Here is a 26,742-nt window from a genome sequence, read left to right as displayed (position 1 = left end):
ATAGTAAAGTTTACCCCCTCCCCAGGGGCAAACGTGAGACCCCAGGGTCATGAAATTCACAATTTTGGTAAAGCACCTGAAGAGCCTTCCATCTATGAAGAGTATTTGATTCTAACATATCTGAGAGTAGAGAAGAAGATTTTTGAAATTTCAGTCAATTTGACCTTTTTTGGCCCCGCCCACCAGGCCCTGGGGGTCAACCAGGGCCAACATGTACATAACATCAAACTGTAATCCCATGCTGATAATTTGAACCAAGTTAGAATGAATTCCAATACAAATCCAACAAATAATAGTCAAAAATGTGATTTCCCTATATAAACTATAGTAAAGTTTACCCCCTACCCAGGGGCAAACGTGAGACCCCAGGGTCATGAAATTCACAATTTTGGTAAAGCACCTGAAGACCCTTCCATCTATGAAGAGTATTTGATTCTACCATATCTGAGAGTAGAGAAGAAGATTTTTGAAATTTTAGCCAATTTGACCCTTTTTGGCCCCGCCCACCAGCCCCTGGGGGTCAACTAGGGCCAACATGTACATACCATCAAAGTGTCATCCCATGCTGATAATTTGATACAAGTTAGAATGAATTCATATACAAATCCAACAAATAATAGTCAAAAATGTGATTTCCCTATATAAACTATAGTAAAGTTTACCCCCTCCCCAGGGGCAAATGTGAGACCCCAGGGTCATGCAATTCACAATTTTGGTAAAGCACCACAAGACCCTTTCATCTATAAAGAGTGTTTGACTCCACCATATCTGAGAGTAGAGATGAAGATTTTTGAAGTTTTAGTCAATTTGACCCTTTTTGGCCCCACCCCTCAGGCCCCTGGGGGGTGGGGACCATATAATTCACAATTTTGGTTGACCTTCAGCCATAGAAACTTTCCGCCAAATTTCATTGAATTTTGTTAAGTGGTTTTGGAGAAGAAGTCGAAAATGTAAAAAGTTTACGGACGGACGACGGACGACGGACGACGACGGACAAAAGGCGATTAGAATAGGTCACTTGAGACTTTGTCTCAGGTGACCTAAAAATGTCATGCGAGATATTCTATAGATTAATACCAGCATATGCTTGTCTGTATGGCCCATATCTAACAAAAAAAACTGATATATAATGTATAGATGGTTCATTAAATCCATACTTGGCTTTCTTAGCAAAATATACTGGTTATTGTCTTCTGTAGCTGGTATTTTCATATGATCACTAAGTCATGTAATTTCTAAATGTTCCGATATATTTTAAAACATGCAAGCAAGCAAGAATCAATCTAATGTTATCAGCCAAACACCATCTAGTAAATCACAAATCACAGCAAAATAAATTTGTTACTAGATGATTCATGGTTCATACAGAAATGGAGTCATTGAATTCAAATAAATTTTGGACATTAAAATCATTGAGACTTTCAGAACTTTCCATCAGTAAATTCAGAGAGTTTTCCTGGAGTTTTCTGTGACAATGACCGATAATACACAAGTCTGTACAGTCTGATTTCCTGTCACATTAATGAGTTTGCATGAAAAAAAGTGTAAAACATTCAATCTCTCTGACGTTTGTGGTAAATATAATTACCCTACAATTTGTCAATTAAAAACAAAAAGAATTTCCCCGGAAAATATTGGGTTTTTTTTATATGAAAAACACCAACTCAAAGACTGAACTCAACTTATCCATGGCAAATTCCAAGACAAAAAAATGAATTTGAAAGATTTTTTCCTGGCAAGAACGGGGTCGTTTCAAAGACTTGTCATGTCTGTGAGAACCATGTGAATAATTAAGCCTAAAAACAAGATAATATTTTTTTTGTAATTAAACAAATGCAAATTAATGAGGCTATGATATCAAAACAAATAAACGATATATTTATAGGAGGGTTTGTTAAAACTACCCCCTAGTTCTAGTACCAAACATTAACATATACACATCATACACATATACTATTTACCATTAATCCCCTAGAGTAACTGCTTCCCTCAGAATGCTGTAAACCAAATAAATGTCATTCATGAGTATCAAAATCTGAGATCTGAGAGCGTAAGACAATACAGAATCTGTCAACCCTTTTAGGGTGAGACGGCCGGGGGATCTCAACCGGAGGGGGAAGATTCTTAAGTTAGCAAACACAACGCTTGCCAAGCCTTTTGACAGCGTAAGAATCTTTCAACCCTTTTGGGATGAGACAGGGGTTCTCAACCAGAGGCGAAAGATTCTTAAATTAACAAACAGGAGGGTCAAGACATCCTTGTTCTCAGAATAGATCCATGTTTGATTATTTTTCCCACATATTTGCAAGCAAATGTATGTTTTTAAAGGTTTTATGAAAGTTTCATTGCACCATCTTACGACATCATCATTTACAACATGATTACTCAACGTAAACTGATGACATTACGTTATTGTGAGCAGCGTCATATAGCGCGTGCCAGCTGTATGAGATTGATTTATCGTTTCCCTAGAAACCACGAGATAACCCTGTGAAGTATGTAATACCTATCTATATCACACAGGGTTGATTGCATGCATTATCGTTTTTCTTTCACAGTTTCCTGTCAATAGATATCGCAAGTTATAATGGTGCACCAAATACATAGTGTCATAAAAATGTGCAGCAAACTTGATGATGTTACTCAATTCTGATGAGGCCACGCTGCATTAAGTGCTGTGTAAAGGGTACAAGCTTACCTTGTATGATTTTTTTATGAATTTTGACACATCTGATTCTGATGTTCTTGGTAAATTAAAGTAAAGGGAAATTCTGGTTTATCAGATAAGAGTAAAATCATTGCTAGTTTTTTTCTTTGGTCAGCTTGCACAAACATTATCAGACTTATTAACATATATTATACAACACATTGCTTAAACTTAAGTAGGGCTTTAAGTAAGGAAAATTAAGGAGAAATTGATCTAGATCAATTCGCGTCAAAACTAACTAGGCTATTCAAAGGTAAACTTTATTTAATTTTCATCAATTGTATAACAAATTATATCAACTTATATTAATCACGCTTGTTGGCCCAGAATTGGAAACATGCGATGTGTCTTATTGTGGGAGGAAACCGGAGTACCCCATGGGAAACCCACGTGGTCGGGCAGGTGACACTATACCTTTTAAAGTCTGATTGGGAATCGAACCCATACCACCTAGTGGAAAGGCAAGTGTGTTACCAATATGCCACCTGATCATCCATTCATCTGATAATGTATGTACATTTAAAGGTCTGATGACATAAATCAATTAAAACAAAGTTTAAAAAAATTAAGCCTCACAGAAAATACATGATTTTCTGTTCAGGTGAGAGGATATCAATATTAAGGTGTTATGGGTGTAATGTCACAGTTATGTACAACATAATGTAGGTATTAAAGTCAACATCTTCAAATAAACTACTTCAACTATACAAAATAATTTTTCCAAGAATTTTTAAATATAACTATTAAAAGCAAATTTCAATAATTTTTTTTCAAATAATGTATTACAAGGAAGAGTGACATTTCAATCTATCATTCCCATATATCGTGTCTTACCACCAAACCACCAGTTCACCAGGTACAGCCAAATTAAAAGTGAAAATATCCTTAAATGAAAATATGTTTCTGGCAGTTGTAAGAGTTCCACATCCTGTGAATTTCCGTTGTTATAATAGTAAAAGTTTGATTAAATCTCCAAAAATCTTCAATATCACTTTTCATTAGCTCTACACCATGAGTGAGCTGCTGGCCTTTTGTTGGGCTACACTGGAGTGTTCAGCGATCCCTTTGATACAGTCACAGAGCATAGAATCAATAACATACTGCCCTCTCAGCGTCCGAAACAGACTAGGCGTTCTGTTGGGGTCTTAAGCCTCACCACTGATTACTTGTAAGATTTTGTCGTTTACCAAGTTGACATTCCTGACGGAATACATGTACTTAGGGAAAACTGTCTGATAACGATCTAGAGGCTGTGTGGTTAAGGTGCAGGAGGTTCTCTATCATAGAAATAATCTTTGATTGTTTGGTGACCACATGGGTATCCGATTGGGACGACAACCTCCGCTGTCAACTTTCCTCAATACATGACTCTATGGCTTTTTCCAAAATCAATCTTCTCTTTTTGTTCCCAGATCAATTTCTCTCAGAGCTGAACTCCCCCTGATATTAATGTTCAGTCTAGCTCAAATATACACATAACATGATGATTGATATTACTGAGCCCCAGGAATCTTATAAACTTGAGATGTATAATAAAATTATCTAACAGTAAAAAATTAATTGAAGTAAGAAACTGTAGCTTACAATATTAAAATTTTGACATTTGCGATGCCAGATATTTTCATCTCATAGTTTTTTTTCGCCACTATGTTGCTTCCAGAGCTGTGTATTCTTAACATCAGAGCAATATTGCAATGTTCTTCCTGAAAGGATTAGCATAAAAAAAAGACTTTGATCCTAAAATGTGTTTTGTCACTGCATGGTCAAGCTCTAAAATCTTGATATCAGTCCGGATATCTGATAATGACTACAAGAACATATTAGGAGTGGACCCTCTACAATCAGAACTCTTTGAAAACTGAACTGTGAACTCTCTGTGAACTGATATCTTATTCTGAGTACGACAACCTGTTAAAAGTTGACCCTCTACAGTCAGAATTCTCTCTGATGTTTCTTTGACATTGTAAACAGTGTAAAAACCAAGCCATGCAGCTTAAAGCTTAAAACCATATTGGACTGATGAGTCTTTCTGCCCCCCTCGTCCGAGTCCTATAGACAGGTTATCACAGATCGGACTGATGAGTCTTTCTGTCCCCTTGTCCTGAGTTCTATAGACAGGGTATCATAGATCGGACTGATGAGTCTTTCTGCCCCTCGTCCCGAGTCCTAGACAGGGTATCATAGATCTGACTGATGAGTATTTCTGCCCCTCGTCCTGAGTCCTATAGACAGGTTATCATAGATCGGACTGATGAGTCTTTCTGCCCCTTGTCCTGAGTTCTATAGACAGGGTATCACAGATCGGACTGATGAGTCTTTCTGCCCCTCGTCCTGAGTCCTATAGACAGGGTATCATCTAAAACCAGATCGGACTGATGAGTCTTTCTGCCCCTCGTCCCGAGTCCTATAGACAGGGTATCACAGATCTGACTGATGAGTCTTTCTGCCCCTTGTCCTGAGTTCTATAGACAGGTTATCACAGATCGGACTGATGAGTCTTCCTGCCCCTCGTCCTGAGTCCTATAGACAGGTTATCATAGATCTGACTGATGAGTATTTCTGCCCCCGCGTGCTGCTCAGTTCTATAGACAGGGTATCATAGATCGGACTGATGAGTATTTCTGCCCCCTCGTCCTGAGTTCTATATATAGGCAGTGTACATGTATAACTGAAATCTGTTCTTATTTTGGGGATTTTGATTGTCCCCAATATTTGGCCCAATCCATCATGTCCAATGGAACTTAACCTATTTCAGTTAATAAAAACATAATAGTCGAACCAAGAATTGTTTCAAGCCAAATATTGTATTATGTACAATAGAATTTTCAAAGAAAAATACCCTCAAGTCTAATTATTGGTTCTTCACTGTCTTATGACAAGAGTTTTATAGGTATGGTTAAAACTTTAATTTCTACATTAGATTCACTTACAAATATTAAATGCTTAGTTTGGTTAAAATCTGTTAAATCCTTCAGTAGGAGTAGCCAAAGAAACATAACAGTCATATGTACACAGACATTTCAATGCAGCTGTTCATTTATATACAACCACAATTTGTGTTACCATGAAGACGAAAAAAACATGAATATTAATATTTGATGGCATACAAAGAGATACAACTGTAATGTGATATATATAGTAACAGCGGATAGTGACTGGACAAGTATATGGAGGAAAGTTTCTGTTGCTACGACAATACAACACCCAGCATGGATGTCTATAGACCTCACAAAACACAGTAACTGTGCCTAAAAAAGCAATAGTTTTGAATTTAGATGCAAGATATGAGGTTTTAGGGTAAGACTTGGAGGCCAGAGGAATATTGATCGTCCTAAGTTACAGATAGGACACAATGGTTACGATGGAGATCTGGTTAAAGGCTTCACTCGGAATCAATGACATTTGTCAATACCTATAGGCCAAAAATCATTAGTTATCTATAAGAATTTGTTCCTGTCCTTAAACTGTGGACAGATCTGAATTTTAAATCAGAACTTTGTGTAAATGTGTCCCTCTTCATACCAATATTGAATTTAGAATAAGTCTTTTGCCATACATGGATCTTATAAAAGACACAGTAAATTCTGAATGAAGAATTAAAAATCTGCCCCATACTGCTGTGTTTGTCCTTTTAGGACTTGTCAGAGATGCCAGGGGCACTATACAGTAGGGGCACTATACAGTGGTGTTGTCCTTCTAGGACTTGTCAGAGATGCCAGGGGCATCAAACAGCTGTGTTGTCCTTCTAGGACTCTTCAGAGATGCCAGGGGCACTATACAGTAGGGGCACTATACAGTAGGGGCACTATACAGTGGTGTTGTCCTTCTAGGACTTGTCAGAGATGCCAGGGGCACCAAACAGCAGTGTTGTCCTTCTAGGACTTGTCAGAGATGCCAGGGGCACCAAACAGCAGTGTTGTCCTTCTAGGACTTGTCAGAGATGCCAGGGGCACCAAACAGTTTGGTTGTCCTTCTAGGACTCTTCAGAGATGGCAGGGGCACCAAACAGCTGTGTTGTCCTTCTAGGACTTGTCAGAGATGGCAGGGGCACCAAACAGCTGTGTTGTCCTTCTAGGACTTGTCAGAGATGCTAGGGGCACTATACAGTGGTGTTGTCCTTCTAGGACTTGTCACAGATGCCAGGGGCACCAAACAGCTGTGTTGTCCTTCTAGGACTTGTCAGAGATGCCAGGGGCACTATACAGTGATGTTGTCCTTCTAGGACTTGTCAGAGATGCCAGGGGCACCAAACAGCTGTGTTGTCCTTCTAGGACTTGTCAGAGATGCCAGGGGCACCAAACAGCTGTGTTGTCCTTCTAGGACTTGTCAGAGATGCTAGGGGCACTATACAGTGGTGTTGTCCTTCTAGGACTCGTCAGAGATGCCAGGGGCACCAAACAGCTGTGTTGTCCTTCTAGGACTTGTCAGAGATGCCAGGGGCACTATACAGTGATGCTGTCCTTCTAGGACTTGTCAGAGATGCCAGGGGCACCAAACAGCTGTGTTGTCCTTCTAGGACTTGTCAGAGATGCCAGGGGCACCAAACAGCTGTGTTGTCCTTCTAGGACTTGTCAGAGATGCCAGGGGCACCAAACAGCTGTGTTGTCCTTCTAGGACTTGTCAGAGATGCCAGGGGCACCAAACAGCAGTGTTGTCCTTCTAGGACTTGTCAGAGATGCTAGGTGCACCAAACAATTTTGTTGTCCTTCTAGGACTCTTCAGAGATGGCAGGGGCACCAAACAGCTGTGTTGTCCTTCTAGGACTTGTCAGAGATGCCAGGGGCACCAAACGGATGTGTTGTCCTTCTAGGTCTTGTCAGAGATGCCAGGGGCACTATACAGTAGGGGCACCAAACAGTAGTGTTGTCGTTCTAGGACTTGTCAGAGATGCCAGGGGCACCAAACAATTTTGTTGTCGTTCTAGGACTCTTCAGAGATGCCAGGGGCACCAAACAGCAGTGTTGGCCTTGTAGGATGCATCAGTGATGCTAAGGGGCACCAAACAGCTATGTTGTCCTTCTAGGACTTGTCAGAGATGTTAGGGGCACTATACAGTGGTGTTGTCGATCTAGGTCTCACCTGTGATGCCAGGGGCACCATACAATTTTGTTGTCCTTTTAGGACTTGTCAGTGATGTCAGGGGCACAATATAACTCTGTTGTCCTTCTAAGTTATTCCAGGGACACCAAACAGCTGTGTTGACATTGAAGATATATGGGCTTATTTATGGGCAGGGGCAGATAAATAATATTGTAACCAGACTATTTTTTGAATACTATTAAATCTAATCTATAATCTGTCAAGAAAATTTAACAAAAACCTTTGTGTCATTAAATCACACATCAACGGTCTGATATTTAGCCTTTATGTGTCCTAAACCAGGGTGTTTTTGTGTTCTTTGATACCTAACAATAATTGTACACAGTGCTGCTGAAATATAACACCACTCTATAAATACCAACACTGAATCACAGTAAAACCTAAATTCCTCCTAAATTTCACATCTGACAAATTACTTTCTATAAATATTCATGATAAATTTGAATTTACAAATGTTTTCAGAAAAACAAATTAGAAAGAATCTCATAAATCACGTTTTATTTGATAAACGGCGCAACCTCGGGATAGGAGCCGATATCATTCTGATGATGTTGTTCCATATTTTATCGAGTTATATGACATTTTGGCGTGGTTGCCTGTTTTTTATGATTTCTTATCCTGATCCAATCACTTGAGCTGGTATTCAGCTCTGACAGAAAGCTATAGAAGTGTGCGCTGTGTGTATATATGGCCAAATTTTGGAACGACAAAATCATTACAAAAGCAAATATATGTAAAATTCATTAAACAAACAATATAAATATATATGTAGAGGGTGAGGGTTATATAGAGGGTTGGGGTTAGGTAGTGGGTAGGGGTTAGGTAATGGGTAGGGGTTAGGTAGAGGATGGGGGGGGGGGGGGGGTTAGGGAGGGGGGGGGGGTAGAGGGGTATGGAGGATTTTAGCCACTTTTTAAGCATAGAACATAACATTGGTTGTGACACTTTACCAATTGTTCTTGAGGCTTATTGTTGTTTATAGTCATTAAAGATTGTAGTTTTGGTAAATTGTGGGGAATTCTGTTTAATTGTATAATATGCAAAAAGAGTGTCATCAACATCATTGGTGTCTTGGGGAAATTATTCAAGAAATCTTAATATATAAATATATCCGACACGCTGTTGTGTGTCATCTGTGTCGGGTGTGTGGAGAAATTTCATGATAACGTAAAAGTGAACCTACATGTTTTTGATATACACTCTCTTAATTAAACAAATGCTGGTAACAACTTTTATATCCTTGTCAAAGAATGAAACAAGTTATTGAAAACAACAGCTTCTAATTGGCAGAATTATGCAATCTTTTTGGCAGTGATGGGAGACAGGTTTGTTAGGAGAGAAAATTATGGTTTCGTCACACATATTTCTCGTTTCAACAAGTTTTTTTTCTAAACGTATTTCACACAAAAGAAGATCAAGTTTCAGTTTCAAGACAATACTATTTTTTTTCTCTCCATTTTCTTGGAAGGAACCTTTCAGATATCCCAACACTCTTGCAATCATTGCATTGCTGATGCCACGAAACGTTCCAACTTCAGCTATCAATGTCCTTCCCTCCATCAGCGATCAGAAAAAACATAAATGAGACAGACTTCGCAATATCCTTCCCAGAACTACTAGGCTGAGTGTCCGTCTGCTCTGCCCTCAGTGATTACTTTATTGTCTTGAAAGGTTTTAACGTACACACTTTTCAATAGATGTTTCTATTAAACAACATTCTTATTTCATTGGGAATACAACACATTTAATTCCATCCTGTCAGAAAGGTGATGGACCAATTTACTACAAGGAATTCGATACATTTAAACTATTTACCTTATAGGATTTCTACAAAAGCAAAATATAGAATTACACGTAACAGGGATGTGTCTGCAAAAAATTCTCTAGTTTAAAAATTCTGCTCTGATATCTCTAGACTTCAGTCAATATTAAGATTATTTCTCTGTGATATCTCCAGACTTCAGTCAAATTATCAAGATAATTTGTCTGTGATGTTACATGCTTTCAGTAAATATTAAGATCATTTCTCTGTGATGTCTCTAGCTTTAAGTCAATATTAAGATCATTTCTCTGTGATGTCTCTAGCTTTGAGTCAATATTAAGATCATTTCTCTGTGATGTCTCTTGCTTTGAGTCAATATGAAGATCATTTCTTTGTGATGTCTCTAGACTTCAGTCAAATTATTAAGATCATTTTTCTATGATGTCTCTAGCTTTCAGTAAATATCAAGATCATTTCTCTGTGATGTCTCCAGCTTTTGGTCAATAAATTAAGATCATTTCTCTGTGATGTCTCTAGGTTTCAGTCAATATTAAGACAATTTCTCTGTGATGTCACTTGCTTTCAGTCAATATTAAGACAATTTCTCTGTGATGTCACTTGCTTTCAGTCAATTTTAAGATAATTTCTCTGTGATGTCTCTAGCTTTCAGTCAATATTAAGATAATTTCTCTGTGATGTCTCTAGACTTCAGCCAAATTATTAAGATAATTTTTCTGTGATGTCACTTGCTTTCAGTCACACTATTATGATAATTTCTCTGATGTCTATGCGTCAGTCAATATCAAGATCATATCTCTGTGACGTCTCTAGATTTCTGTCAATATTAAGACTATTTCTATCAGGAATTTGCTCAAATCTGTGAAATATGCACAGTAGACTTAAATTAAATCAGACCATTCAGCAAACAAATACTTTGGTGAAAAAACTTAAATCTCATTTTTGAACCATATTTCAAAATAATATTTCTGTAAGTTGAAAGTGAAGGGAGTTGAAAAACTATGTATATTAAAAATTTAATTATGAATCTTACTCTTACTTCATAAATACAGCGCATAACAAAAGAGAAGAAATCAGGTTTTGCTGAAGATTGCAAATCAAACTGATGGAAGACCTAGTTTAAAGAGTGCTCGCATCTGCCATACACTGTAACTTCATATGTCAAAGAAATGTTTTTATGTTTTATTGATTGTGCAAAGAAACAGAAATCATACAAAGGAATGAGACTTCACACCAGGAATGAAACTGCAGAAATCATACAGAGGAACGACGCTTCACACCAGGAAAGGTAATCAATGTCAGATCTTATATATCTCAATTTCTAATCACTCGTATAAATGGTGTTGGAGAGTTCAGATGTTCCAAAATGCTCAGATGTAGTTTGTATTTTTATTGTTTTTTTATCGATCCTAAAAATTAAGAGGGGAAAGATAGCATTAACAACAACTGAGGTGGCATTATTCATGGATGACCTTGGTACTGACATTAAGGATAACGATACCATAGGACACAAGTCCATGGCTGACCTTGGTACTGACCTTGGTACTGACCTTGGTACTGAGATTAATGATAAACCATAGGACACAAGTCCATGGCTGACCTTGGTACTGAGATTAATGATAAACCATAGGACAAAAGTCCATGGCTGACCTTGGTACTGACCTTGGTACTGAGATTAATGATAAACCATAGGGCACAAGTCCATGGCTGACCTTGGTACTGACCTTGGTACTGAGATTAATGATAAACCATAGGACACAAGTCCATGGCTGACCTTGGTACTGAGATTAATGATAAACCATAGGACACAAGTCCATGGCTGACCTTGGTACTGACCTTGGTACTGAGATTAATGATAAACCAAAGGACATAAGTCAATGGTTGACCTTGGTACTGAGATTAATGATCAACAATAGGACACAAGTTCATGGCTGACCTTGGTACTGACATTAATGATAAACCATAGGACACAAGTCCATGGCTGACCTTGGTACTGAGATTAATGATAAACCAAAGGACACAAGTCCATGGCTGACCTTGGTACTTAGATTAAGGATAAACCAAAGACACAAGTCCATGGCTGACCTTGGTACTGACCTTGGTACTGAGATTAATGATAAACCATAGGACACAAGTTCATGGCTGACCTTGGTACTGACATTAATGATAAACCATAGGACACAAGTTCATGGCTGACCTTGGTACTGAGATTAATGATAAACCATAGGACACAAGTCCATGGCTGACCTTGGTACTTAGATTAAGGATAAACCAAAGACACAAGTCCATGGCTGACCTTGGTACTGACCTTGGTACTGACCTTGGTACTGAGATTAATGATAAACCATAGGACACAAGTCCATGGCTGACCTTGGTACTGACCTTGGTACTGAGATTAATGATAAACCAAAGACACAAGTCCATGGCTGACCTTGGTACTGAGATTAATGATAAACCATAGGACACAAGTCCATGGCTGACCAACATGGACAACCTTGGTACTGATATTTATGATAAACAATAGGACACAAGTCCATGGCTGACCTTGGTACTGACCTTGGTACTGACCTTGGTACTGACCTTGGTACTGACATTAATGATGAACCATAGGACACAAGTCCATGGCTGACCTTGGTACTGACCTTGGTACTGACATTAATGATAAACCATAGGACACAAGTCCATGGCTGACCTTGGTACTTAGATTAAGGATAAACCAAAGGACACAAGTCCATGGTTGACCTTTGAACTGAGATTTAGGATAAAGATATCGTTGGACACATGTCCCAGAAAATCTTCGTAAAGGGAGACACCTTTTTTTATCGCTGAAGATCTATTTAGAAAAATCTTAATGGTTGCTTTGCCTGTTGGTTGGTTTATCATCAAGTGGATAGCCAGGACCATATTGAGGCAGGGTAGTAAATGCTGGCTAACCCCAGCTGAAATTTAACCATATTCTAAAGATTTTAAAAGGAAGTTTAATTAAACATTTGTTACAAAAGATATCAATCTTCATTCATTACTGAAGACTCCTTCCAGAAATTTAAATATTAAGGAAATTCTGTGTGTGTCTCAGATATCTATAATGGCCTTGGAATCAGTTTCTGTATAAAACCTAAATATGTGGTTTAGAATAACAATCACAGCATGTCTACAAGATGGAGATGTCAGAATCACAGCAAGATCAAGGTCACAAACTTTAAAATCTTCCCACATATCACTGTTTATAAACATTGAATCGTATTAAGGGATACAGCCCTGTTAAGATTCTGTTACTGACACTAAAATTATCATACAAAAACAATTACAGGTTTCAGAGCTTTATACAGGGAGTGTTAAATAAAGGTAATTATTTACATTGATATTGCAGAAAGGTATTAAATCTATATATAGCCCAACTGGTATTAAAGTAAATAACAATTTCCTGAGTTAGGTAGTGGTGGTGTTTAGTGAAAAGGCAAATCATTTACCAATGAACATACTGATTTTTGTTTTAAGAAAACAATTTCCTATTGTGAAAGACAGGGAACTTCAAAACCGCTGTAGTTTGATATTGAAATGTTGTGACTATTAAACTCACAATGAGAAAGAACAATCACAGACTTCCTTGAAGACAGGAAAAGGAAATCAACATAAATTATGTCCAAATTTATATCATTTGTCATATAAACAAGGAAAGAGGCCATTTATAGCATCAGCACTCCCCCACTCCCCCCCCCCATCCCCCACTCCACCCCCCCCCCCCCCCGCCAATCCTCCACCCCCCCCCCCCCCCATCCCACCACAATCCAACACCTCTACCTCTTCTTCCCTCACACAACTTAAGCCTTGTTTTAGTCATGAGGAAGGGTGCTGTTTGAGGATGAATGAGGAAGGGTGCTGTTTGAGGATGACTGAGGAAGGGTGCTGTTTGAGGATGACTGAGGAAGGGTGCTGTTTGGAGATGACCGAGGAAGGGTGCTGTTTGGAGATGACCGAGGAAGGGTGCTGTTTGAGGATGACCGAGGAAGGGTGCTGTTTGAGGATGACCGAGGAAGGGTGCTGTTTGAGGATGACCGAGGAAGGGTGCTGTTTGAGGATGACCGAGGAAGGGTGCTGTTTGAGGATGACCGAGGAAGGGTGCTGTTTGAGGATGACCGAGGAAGGGTGCTGTTTGAGGATGACCGAGGAAGGGTGCTGTTTGAGGATGACCTAGGAAGGGTGCTGTTTGAGGATGACCGAGGAAGGGTGCTGTTTGGAGATGACCGAGGAGGGGTGCTGTTTGAAGATGACCGAGGAGGGGTGCTGTTTGAGGATGACCGAGGAAGGGTGCTGTTTGAGGATGACCGAGGAAGGGTGCTGTTTGAGGATGACCGAGGAAGGGTGCTGTTTGAGGATGACCGAGGAAGGGTGCTGTTTGAGGATGACCGAGGAAGGGTGCTGTTTGAGGATGACCGAGGAAGGGTGCTGTTTGAGGATGACCGAGGAAGGGTGCTGTTTGAGGATGACCGAGGAAGGGTGCTGTTTGAGGATGACCGAGGAAGGGTGCTGTTTGAGGATGACCGAGGAAGGGTGCTGTTTGAGGATGACCGAGGAAGGGTGCTGTTTGAGGATGACCGAGGAAGGGTGCTGTTTGAGGATGACCGAGGAAGGGTGCTGTTTGAGGATGACCGAGGAAGGGTGCTGTTTGAGGATGACCGAGGAAGGGTGCTGTTTGAGGATGACCGAGGAAGGGTGCTGTTTGAGGATGACCGAGGAAGGGTGCTGTTTGAGGATGACCGAGGAAGGGTGCTGTTTGAGGTTGACCGAGGAAGGGTGCTGTTTGAGGATGACTGAGGAAGGGTGCTGTTTGAGGATGACCTAGGAAGGGTGCTGTTTGAGGATGACCGAGGAAGGGTGCTGTTTGGAGATGACCGAGGAAGGGTGCTGTTTGAGGATGACCGAGGAAGGGTGCTGTTTGAGGATGACCGAGGAAGGGTGCTGTTTGAGGATGACCGAGGAAGGGTGCTGTTTGAGGATGACCGAGGAAGGGTGCTGTTTGAGGATGACCGAGGAAGGGTGCTGTTTGAGGATGACCGAGGAAGGGTGCTGTTTGAGGATGACCGAGGAAGGGTGCTGTTTGAGGATGACCGAGGAAGGGTGCTGTTTGAGGATGACCGAGGAAGGGTGCTGTTTGAGGATGACCGAGGAAGGGTGCTGTTTGAGGATGACCGAGGAAGGGTGCTGTTTGAGGATGACCGAGGAAGGGTGCTGTTTGAGGATGACCGAGGAAGGGTGCTGTTTGAGGATGACCGAGGAAGGGTGCTGTTTGAGGATGACCGAGGAAGGGTGCTGTTTGAGGATGACCGAGGAAGGGTGCTGTTTGAGGTTGACCGAGGAAGGGTGCTGTTTGAGGATGACTGAGGAGGGGTGCTGTTTGAGGATGACTGAGGAAGGGTGCTGTTTGAGGATGACTGAGGAGGGGTGCTGTTTGAGGATGACTGAGGAAGGGTGCTGTTTGAGGATGACTGAGGAAGGGTGCTGTTTGAGGATGACTGAGGAAGGGTGCTGTTTGAGGATGACTGAGGAAGGGTGCTGTTTGAGGATGACTGAGGAAGGGTGCTGTTTGAGGATGACTGAGGAAGGGTGCTGTTTGAGGATGACTGAGGAAGGGTGCTGTTTGAGGATGACTGAGGAAGGGTGCTGTTTGAGGATGACTGAGGAAGGGTGCTGTTTGAGGATGACTGAGGAAGGGTGCTGTTTGAGGATGACTGAGGAAGGGTGCTGTTTGAGGATGACTGAGGAAGGGTGCTGTTTGAGGATGACTGAGGAAGGGTGCTGTTTGGGAACTAAGGTGAATGATGTCCTTAGGGCACTTTTAGGTGATGGCACTTTCAACATGATGCAATTTTTTTTCATAAACAAATTGGTTTTTCCTAGCACTAAGATAGGTTTTCATTTTCAGATTCAATCAGTAACATGGCTTCCTTATCCCTCTGTGATTTCTTTGTCATTAATACTGTACATATATATATATACCTAAGTTTATGTACATCATTCGGCTTTTTTGTTCAATTTTTTGCCATAAAATTGAATCGTTTTCCCATTTTGTGTCCACAGTCTGTAACGTCTTCTTTAGTTACGACTTCGGTTACCACATAGCAACGAAAATGTCAATGACTACTGACAAGTGCCTAATCTCAATTCAAACATCTTTAGGACTCTGAGCAATACAAATTGTCTCTGCATGGCCATGGAAATGAGGTAAAACCTATCACATGTTTGTACGCGTAAATATGACAAAATACTTTAAAGATTGGATTTATTTTACAGACAAATTTTGAGCAATGTACAATTGAGTACTTACACAACTGCCACCTGGTGTTGAGTATCCACTCCGAGATGAGGCGTAGTGTCTGTAGCCATATCTATTGAACAAAATGAGAGAATGCTATCAACAATCAACAACAGACTCAACAGTTTTTTTTTTAAATCATTTTGGAATGTAGAAATCTACTATTATATTTAATAGTTCTCATGATTCTGTAGATAACGGTTATTTAGGAGTATAACACATTTTGTTGTCATCTATTTAAATCAAACTTAACAATCCTTTAGGAAGCTACAGATCATTTATCACCAAGACCTCATGGTGTGTTTCAAAAGTAACATGGAGATTTTTCTAATGTATTTGACATTTTTAGTTACCATCTTGTATTATTTTACAGCTTCAAAATTTACCATCATTATAAATATAGGGTCGTAGGAAATATTTACTCCAATTTGTTCTTGTGAAAATTCTATATATATATCCTGTTTGAATCAAAAACAAATTCTAATTTATAACTTTAACATGCCTACAGAAGCCTGATGGTGGCTATGTTGAATTTCTAATTTGGTAAGACCATGATTATCTATGAGGAATAGAGAAGTTGGTGGACAAAGACAATCATTTGTTAACAATTTAACTAAACTACAATATATAAGGGTATCGGCTCATTGCCAGGTACATTTGTCTGCACTCATAGTCAGATAAATACGGTATGTTCGAAATCATCTTCAAAGTCATATGCTGATTTAAACCACAACAAATCCAAACAACTTCAGCCAAATGCTGATTTATGACATTGTTTACGTTATAACAGGTAAATTTGATCCTACACTTGAGAATTTACTCTATGTAACAAAATATAAGATGAAGCGTGTTCTGCAGCTCACATGTTTTTAGATTTGACATCACATCGAGACACACGAGCTTTACTGTGTGTGGTTGGATTGAGATATTATGTTTGGTGTCAGAATATTCCGGAGTGACATTGGATTTAAAGTTTTACAGAACAGACAATATGACTCGGTCACATCAATCACTACACAGTATCAAATAGTTCCTACAATATGATGTATCAAAGTCTGCCCTTACAGAAATGAGAGATCTAATGCCAATAGTCGCAGTAATGCTGCAACTAATGATTGCTACAAGGCTGCAACAACCTTTTACTGTTAATTTGCATTAATTATGGAGCAAAATATTTGTATGCAGAAACAATAAATTAAACAATAAATTTTTCTATAAATGTCATTGTTGAAGTTTCTATTGTTCAATATTTTACTCTACCTGGGGAGGTTATTTCATTGTTATGCAATAAGCCCCTCCCTTTGTGTCAGGGATCAATCATTTCCCACATAATAACAAGGGGATCACATGGTTTCTAGGGATAATCGATCTCACATAGGGAAGGGAAAAGCAGCTGGACTAACGGCATTCACAATAGCGTAACGTCATCATTTCATATATAGTGTAACCGCAAATTAATAACATAACAATTCTGATGGACATTTCACGGGACATTGATGATAAGCGCAAAAAAAAGGTTTTTGTAACACCTTAGTTCCTTTTTTAAAAGTATGTGAGAAAAATGATCAAACATGGACCTATTCTCTGGACAGGGATATCTCAATCCTCATATAAACCTCGGCAAGCCTCGTGCTGACCAGCCAAACTTCGACACTCGGGCTGAGATATCCCTGTACAAGGCCCGTGTAAGAGTCTATTAGTGCTGATCCTCCGGGTTTATTGCTGTCCACAGTCTGACATATAAACAATACTAACCTTGCCTCTATGTCAGAATAAGCATCGTACAAGTCATCATTGTACCCACGATAGAGTTGGTCTCTCTGTCGTCGAGTCAGGATCCGTCTTCGTCGGTTTTCCTTCCTGTCATCATCCATCTGTCACCAATAAAACCAAATCATAAATCAGATGTGTACACCAACAGTAGATATCAAAATATCCCGACCAAGTCACTTAGAACTGGGGTTAACCACATAATAAAAAATAACCAAATTAACACCAGAATTGACATCCATGTTCCTCCGACCTGCCACACAGGACATACAAAATAATATATATCAATGAAATAAATATCAATCTGGTATAGAACACAGGTATATGAATATTTCCTTTCCAGAACAATCCTCGTCCTCTAATCAACATCAAACTCCGATCTCAGACTGAAACTCTGATAATACACAAATCTCCTCCACTATAGTTTTCAAGCTTTACTTCATTTTCCCTATTTGAGTAAACTTTCACTTCTTCCCTCTGCTGTTCTTAGCAATAATGCCTTTGTTTTAAGCCTTTGGCATTTTCCAGCTTGTTGAAAGTGGTTAATATCTTGTTATCATTTTATAATACTGAATTGCATTGGTTATCATACTTTTGATAAAAATAATATTGCCTATATTCTATTTAGGTATAAACCCACGCGATTATATCTAGTACTGTCTGTCAGAAACACACCCTTACCTCCTCCTTTGACAGCTTCTGTTTGAATTCCCGCTGTCGTTGTTTGTTTCTCCACTTTTCCAGTCCTGCTTTATCTTCTATGGAGTGTTCGTCCACCTTACCAGGGGGCTCACCGGTGAATGGTGCCTGTAAGGCAGAATCACATGTATAATCTCTAGACCTCTTATGGTTCTGTCTACAGGACCAAACTCTCGTGAAATAAACATTAATTCTGGTCCCATTCAAGTAAGGATCCATCTGACCGTGATAATCCAATGACTTATTCAAATTCAATTTTGATACTGTGTATTTACAATTCCATGCTGATCGTCACAGCTTCAGAGCTTTCATCATTTGTTCATTCCCAATGACTTTAATTAAAATGTATCTGATCTTAATTACCTTAAACTGATAAAACAAACTAATTAACACAACTTTGTGTCTTAGATGATAAAAATTTTCACAAAACAAGCTGCTGTAAGTACCACAATGGCATGACAATTAATTGCATATAATAAAATCATTGTGACTTTTAAATGAATAATTTATATTCTGCATAAAAAGTAAATGCAGAATTAAATGTATTCATGTTATATGGGATAACTTCGAAATCCAAAGAATCCCAAAGGCATAGCAAAAATCTCAGAGCACTGTAAAAAGTATTGACATAAACAAAACATGTCAGCATGCTGCATTCAACTTAATTGAACGATCACAACAAGGCGTTTTAGGGTGAAGACTACAGGGCATTCAGTTATTGCCTAAGTGACTTCAAAACAAAGACAAGAAATGAAATGTTACTCCCAATGATGGTTTTATAGGCGTGGTGTGTAGTTCTCACAGAAATGGTGGAGTAGTTTTATTGAGGTACGGTAGCTGTTTGTTATGACTTTCTCATGAATGTTTGATTCATTTGCGAAATAGCTTCGCCATAAAGAAAGTGACTTCCCATGGCATTGGCAGTAAACTATGAAAAGAGAACCTGAAATATAGAAATTAATGGCTCGAATATTTCACAACAAAATAACAATAAAGCTTTTTTCTGAACCAGTTACGTAAACTTTGCTACACTTTGGTCTTAAAAGCATAGCTGTATGTTTACGTGGATGGCATGATGTAAGGTTACTCTATTTTATAATAAATTTACACATGTATAAATGTGAATTATGGTTCGTGTGGACTGACAGGGACAAGACAGAACACCAACCACCAATACATGTGGCCTGACAGGGACAAGACAGAACACCAACCACCGATACATGTGGCCTGGGAGAGACAAGACAGAACACCAACCACCCATACATGTGGCCTAAGAGGGACAAGACAGAACACCAACCACCGATACATGTGGCCTGGGAGAGACAAGACAGAACACCAACCACCCATACATGTGGCCTAAGAGGGACAAGACAGAACACCAACCACCGATACATGTGGCCTGGGAGAGACAAGACAGAACACCAACCACCGATACATGTGGCCTGGGAGGGACAAGACAGAACACCAACCACTGATACATGTGGCCTGACAGGGACAAGACAGAACACCAACCACCGATACATGTGGCCTAGGAGGGACAAAACAGAACACCAACCACCGATACATGTGGCCTGGGAGAGACAAGACAGAACACCAACCACCGATACATGTGGCCTAAGAGGGACAAGACAGAACACCAACCACCGATACATGTGGCCTGGGAGAGACAAGACAGAACACCAACCACCGATACATGTGGCCTAAGAGGGACAAGACAGAACACCAACCACCGATACATGTGGCCTGGGAGAGACAAGACAGAACACCAACCACCGATACATGTGGCCTGACAGGGACAAGACAGAACACCAACCACCGATACATGTGGCCTGGGAGAGACAAGACAGAACACCAACCACCGATACATGTGGCCTGGGAGAGACAAGACAGAACACCAACCACCGATACATGTGGCCTGACAGGGACAAGACAGAACACCAACCACCGATGAATGTGGCCTGACAGAGACAAGACAGAACACCAACCACCGATACATGTGGCCTGGGAGAGACAAGACAGAACACCAACCACCGATACATGTGGCCTGACAGGGACAAGACAGAACACCAACCACCGATACATGTGGCCTGGGAGAGACAAGACAGAACACCAACCACCGATACATGTGGCCTGGGAGGGACAAGACAGAACACCAACCACCGATACATGTGGCCTGGGAGGGACAAGACAGAACACCAACCACCGATACATGTGGCCTGGGAGAGACAAGACAGAACACCAACCAACGATACAAGTGGCCTGACAGGGACAAGACAGAACACCAACCACCGGTACATGTGGCCTGGGAGGGACAAGACAGAACACCAACCACCGATACATGTGGCCTGGGAGGGACAAAACATAACACCAACCACCGATACATGTGGCCTAAGAGGGACAAAACATAACACCAACCACCGATACATGTGGCCTAAGAGGGACAAAACATAACACCAACCACCGATACATGTGGCCTAAGAGGGACAAGACAGAACACCAACCACCGATACATGTGGCCTGGGAGAGACAAGACAGAACACCAACCACCGATACATGTGGCCTGGGAGGGACAAGACAGAACACCAACCACCGGTACATGTGGCCTAGGAGGGACAAGACAGAACACCAACCACCGGTACATGTGGCCTGGGAGGGACAAGACAGAACACCAACCACCGATACATGTGGCCTAAGAGGGACAAGACAGAACAACAACCACCGATACATAGCAACACAGTTAAAAGACACACTAGTGACAGCATCTAAGACACATCAGTTTTCAACGTAATTTATATAGAAGAGACATTAAACCTGACGGACATTAAGTACAACTAGAAGAACCAAAACGGCCCATACATTGAACTTTTCTCAGTGGAGGGTTTCTGTGAAAATAAATTGCTTTTAGAATTTGCCATGTGCCTTGGATATGAGTATCCGTATTGTTGGAGACAGTCATGCAGCGTTCCATTGCGACCCTCGTAAAGTTTTCAAGATAGTAAAGCAACAATACATCATTTTCTGAACAGATTGTCAGTCCCCAAATGAATAATTTGTACTGAGTGATGACAACACTAACTTTTCCTTTTTTTCGCTTTTGTTTCTCATCAATCTTCTCCCTATATTCTGAACGATCAAGCATGCTTGCAGTGCTACATAACAGCTGCATCTCTGTACTGAGACACAATGGTAAATTCAGCCCAGACATTCGCGGTCAAATGCCGAGAGGAGATTAATTGAATGATCACCATTCTTGGTTTACACAACATTATACAGTTACAGTTCTGTAATAAAATTACCAATTTCTGGCAAAAATATCAAATGGAACTGATTCTGATTTTAAGGTTTTATGTTATACAGTTTTTAATAATGCGATCTGAGGTGAGTCCTTTACTCCTATCCTGTACTATCCTCTACTGATGTGGCTGGTGGCTGTGTCCTGAGGCAAGGCACTTTACCAATCGCTCTGGTAGTAATGTGCCATAGATGTTTGATTTCCAGTATTCATTGAGGTAGTCACCTGCTACTAAACATGACATTTGATCTCCTGTATTCATTGAGGAAGCCAACTTCTACTACACATGACATTTGATCTGTTTTCATTCAGGTAGTCACCAGCTACTACACATGACATCTAGTCTCTTGTATTCATTGAGGTTGTCACCTGCTGCTAAACATGACATTTGACCTGTATTCATTGAGGTTGTCACCTGCTGCTAAACATGACATCTAGTTTCTTGTATTCTTTCCAAAATTCCTTCATTAGAAAAACATTAATTTGGAATATCAGATTTTATCACTAAAAGTATTTGAGTCTGAGCAGGAAGTGTGTATTAGCAGGCCGTGCAGTCTCCATTCCAAATAGGTAATGTTGGCTAGCTGCAGTAGAGTCTAGGCAATAAATGTTCCATAGTTGTTTAAATTTCCATGATTATATTAATAGACAGTAAAGTTGCAAAAATATTGACGTCCCATCAAAAATAACTACATTATCCTACAGCCAGATTCTATGAAAACAACTTAATTTCTTGTAAGAACTCAGAGAAAGAAAATTATTCATGGTAAGGTTGCTATGTAACAGGTCACTTATATTTCTTATCACGGACAGAGAAGCCATACCTTGAGTAACATAATTAGTAGTTTTCCAGCCTCATACAATATTTGGAAACTGTGATTGTTTTTGAAGGCTTGTTGAGGAGGCACACATCGTCTATTAAAATGTTGTGTATTTTTTTTTTTTACCGTAAATTTTTTTTGGTAATGCACTACAATGTTTAGCAATTTTATGTCTATTTGGAAATTTTGTTAAATTCAGAGCACATTTTCACAGAATAACATAATATTTAGAAAGGATAATTCATAGAGTGTAATTTTATGGTAAATCTTTGAAAAAAGACTGTTTTTTATGCATTTTTGGAAAATAGGTCCTTCTTTTGATCCCTTGAAATTAATTGGGTTGGATAATTTTCATGAAATTTGCTAATCTTTAAGGGTTTGCAAAGTTATAGCTTTTGATTTTCTTATCATATATCAACAATTTAAAGTCAAAAGAGTGTGTATAGCTTTTCATTTAATTACACCCAGACGGTACATTCCGTATCACCTCATCTGTAAATCAATAACAAATATACAACATCTGGCTAACACATCATCCCCATTCTCTTATTTATACTATTGAATGACATTAACAAAACATTAGTTATAATGAGTCAGGAAAAATTGATTAAAAAAAATCTACATGATGATGATGTGAGTCATACAGTAATGGTGATTTGAAATGAGATGACATTTTTATCAGACTTGACTTTTAAAATATTAAATTTCAAAAAAAAAAAGATTTCTGAATAATTAAAATAATTAACAGGAAATGAAAATAAATATAATTTTATTGTTAAGTGGGGTTTGGCGAGAGCTAGCAATGCTTGGACACATGGGATTCCATGCTTGCTATCTCTGCCATGTGGCGGTTTTTTGCACCCCACCTACAATTATTTGGTATAATGTTTATATTGTACAATGATTTATTGTAATGTTGTTCAGTGTGGGACAACATGTATTGTTACATGTTTTTACATCATGTCGTTTTTTAGGAATATAACGGCCAAATTTCAATTCACACTAGCATTACTGGTTTTCTTTGTATTTAATGGTATATTTGTATTTAACGGTATATTCTGAGTGGCTCTACAGGAATCGCACATCATAAATATAATTTTATTGTTCTCAACTTTTAATACGTTGTGCACTTTCGAAATAGTCAAATTAAAACCCCACAAAATATGGTAGGTAATGGTATTCCTTATCTCGGATAGAGTATGGGACTGATTACACGGCTCCACAAGTATTTATTGAGTTTCGTGACTTGACAATACAGAGACATATATAGTCAGCAACCATGTCACGTCCATGTCTCCCGAACTTCCAGGGTAAGGCTGGACTCTTAATCCACGAGAAATTTATTGTTCATAGATTGGTTCTGTTAATGTCACAATCAACTGCATCGACATGCTATTACATACAAAGTGGGATATGTTAAGTACAGTTTTCATTTCATGGAACATGGTTTCCAGGAGAATGGAAGATGAAACATGACCAAAGAATGTGTGCCAATATATCCAGCGGAAGTAAGGTAGCACTAAAATTAATTGGAAAGTTTTGGAAGAATTACAAGTTCTACATAAGATATATGGCCTTTACTGTGGGAGAACATAGCATTATTGGAGTATTGGTAAACTGGTTGTTATTTAAAGATAAATGGCTACTATAATCTTTTGTGCTGGAAGTCGCAATGCCGCATTCAAATCTGCCTATAATGTCCACTCAAGTGTGAATAGAAGAACAGGCTCTACAGGCAAGGGACCTTTATATAGAGGTCCATATAGAATAAGTTGTGTTATATTGGCAAGGGACCGATATATAGAGGTCCATATAGAATTAGTTGTGTTATATTGGCAAGGGACCTTTATATAGAGGTCCATATAGAATTAGTTGTGTTATATTGGCAAGGGACCTTTATATAGAGGTCCATATAGAATTAGTTGTGTTATATTGGCAAGGGACCTTTATATAGAGGTCCATATAGAATTAGTTGTGTTATATTGGCAAGGGACCTTTATATAGAGGTCCATATAGAATTAGTTGTGTTATATTGGCAAGGGACCGATATATAGAGTTCCATATAGAATAAGTTGTGTTATATTGGCAAGGCACCTTTATATAGAGGTCCATATAGAATTAGTTGTGTTATATTGGCAAGGGACCTTTATATAGAGGTCCATATAGAATTAGTTGTTTTATATTGGCAAGGGACCTTTATATAGAGGTCCATATAGAATTAGTTGTGTTATATTGGCAAGGGACCTTTATATAGAGGTCCATATAGAATAAGTTGTGTTATATTGGCAAGGGACCTTTATATAGAGGTCCATATAGAATTAGTTGTGTTATATTGGCAAGGGACCTTTATATAGAGGTCCATATAGAATAAGTTGTGTTATATTGGCAAGGCACCTTTATATAGAGGTCCATATAGAATTAGTTGTGTTATATTGGCAAGGGACCTTTATATAGAGGTCCATATAGAATTAGTTGTTTTATATTGGCAAGGGACCTTTATATAGAGGTCCATATAGAATTAGTTGTGTTATATTGGCAAGGGACCTTTATATAGAGGTCCATATAGAATTAGTTGTGTTATATTGGCAAGGGACCTTTATATAGAGGTCCATATAGAATTAGTTGTGTTATATTGGCAAGGGACCTTTATATAGAGGTCCATATAGAATTAGTTGTGTTATATTGGCAAGGGACCTTTATATAGAGGTCCATATAGAATTAGTTGTGTTATATTGGAAGTTAAAACAGTGGCGTCCTTTTTAGACAAGATTCTGTCATATATGTATGACTTTGGTTTTATAGACAGTTTTTTCTTATATAGAGGTGATGTCTATAGACAGTATTTTGTTACATAGAGGTGCCTTTATATACAGGTTTTAGTTATATAAAGATGGCATTTAAAGAGCAGGTTTTTGGTATATGCAGGTGACTTTTAGGAAAGATTTTTGTTATATAAAGGTTTGTTTCCTTTGAGACAGATTTCAGTTATATAGACGTGGCTTTTAGGACAGGTGTTTGTTAGGTGACCTTTATAGACAGGTTTTTATATATAGGTTGCCTTAAGAGGTAGCCTTTAGGGCAGGACTTTGTTATATGGAGGTGACCTTTATAGACAAGTTTCAGAGGTGGTCTTGATGGTAGGATTTTGATATATAGAGGTGACCTTTATAGAAAGGTTTTTATATATAGGTTGCCTGAAGAGGTAGCCTTTAGGGCAGGACTTTGTTATATGGAGGTGACCTTTATAGACAAGTTTCAGAGGTGGCCTTGATGGCATGATTTTGATATATAGAGGTGACCTTTATAGAAAGGTTTTTATATATAGGTTGCCTTAAGAGGTGGCATTTAGGGCAGGACTTTGTTATATGGAGGTGACCTTTATAGACAGGTTTCAGAGGACTGACAGTACCATGTGTCACAGATCTAGGCTGTTTTTAATGGTTCACAGCTTCAGTTTTAAAAAAGTTTTAAAAGTCTGGATTTAAAGGATGTACACATACTCTTGTTGGGGAAAGAATAAGTTTCCCAGAAGATTTTATTTTCTGTTGATCATGGTTTTATTCTACTGTATCCTGGCAAACCATACCTCAAACCCTAAAGTTAGGACCAGGTACTACCTACAAAGTGTAGTTGATACTTACCCTGTAAAACACTCTTTGCCCCTCCCTGCCTGACATTGGTCTGTCCCCTCGTGGTCGTGGTGGTCGAGGGGTGCTAGCGTCTGACCTGGAGTCTGACTCACTGTGCCTGTACGTCGGAGCGTCAGGTCCAGGGCTGTAGTACACTGGACGAACCTTCACAGGGGGTGGGGCTTTCTCTGACTTGCTCCCCCCAGAGGAAGGAGCAAGACGACTCATCTTGGCTACATTTTCAAACTGTCCAGCAAACACCTGTTAATATTGGTTTGATCAATGACATGGACAGTTAACATTTAAAAACAGGATACCTTTATCAAAGATTAAAAATGGATTTTCCCACAAATTGATATCAATTGTCCATTTAATTCAACAGACATGAAATTTCATTTTACAGAGATATTTACATGTTTTTATTTTCATGAAAACTAGATTGTATATATACCAGTACGTTACTGTATAATGTATCACAAGGGTCAAAATTAAAATGTGACAGTTTCGTTATTTATACTTTTAAGTCAATGGATCTGGGATATATTTTTTCAGCTTTTGGCTTTTAGTCTTTAAGAGCTACCCATCTTATATTGATTCTAAAAATATCATTCTGTCTCTAATAAACATCTAC

At 39.1% G+C, this 26,742-nt stretch overlaps 1 protein-coding gene across 2 annotated transcripts in view; it reads right to left on the bottom strand.

The window, feature by feature from the left end:
- The window catches only part of LOC117335713, an 87,296-nt gene that overhangs the window by 31,619 nt on the left and 28,935 nt on the right, over positions 1–26,742 (bottom strand). Inside the window, exons 3-7 of one of the 2 annotated variants that reach the window (XM_033895887.1) lie at positions 26,124–26,372; positions 18,352–18,477; positions 17,656–17,774; positions 15,913–15,973; positions 1,962–1,997 (exon numbers count right to left, since the gene is read on the bottom strand). In XM_033895887.1, coding sequence (XP_033751778.1) covers positions 1,962–1,997; positions 15,913–15,973; positions 17,656–17,774; positions 18,352–18,477; positions 26,124–26,372 — 591 coding nt within the window. The remainder of the gene's footprint in view (positions 1–1,961; positions 1,998–15,912; positions 15,974–17,655; positions 17,775–18,351; positions 18,478–26,123; positions 26,373–26,742) is intronic. The other variant, XM_033895888.1, reaches the window with a different exon arrangement.

The sequence above is a fragment of the Pecten maximus genome, chromosome 10 (assembly GCF_902652985.1).
Source record: "Pecten maximus chromosome 10, xPecMax1.1, whole genome shotgun sequence".
Classification (NCBI taxonomy): domain Eukaryota; kingdom Metazoa; phylum Mollusca; class Bivalvia; order Pectinida; family Pectinidae; genus Pecten; species Pecten maximus.
Note: the sequence above shows the minus strand (reverse complement) of the source record. Positions and strands in the feature narration are given on the sequence as shown.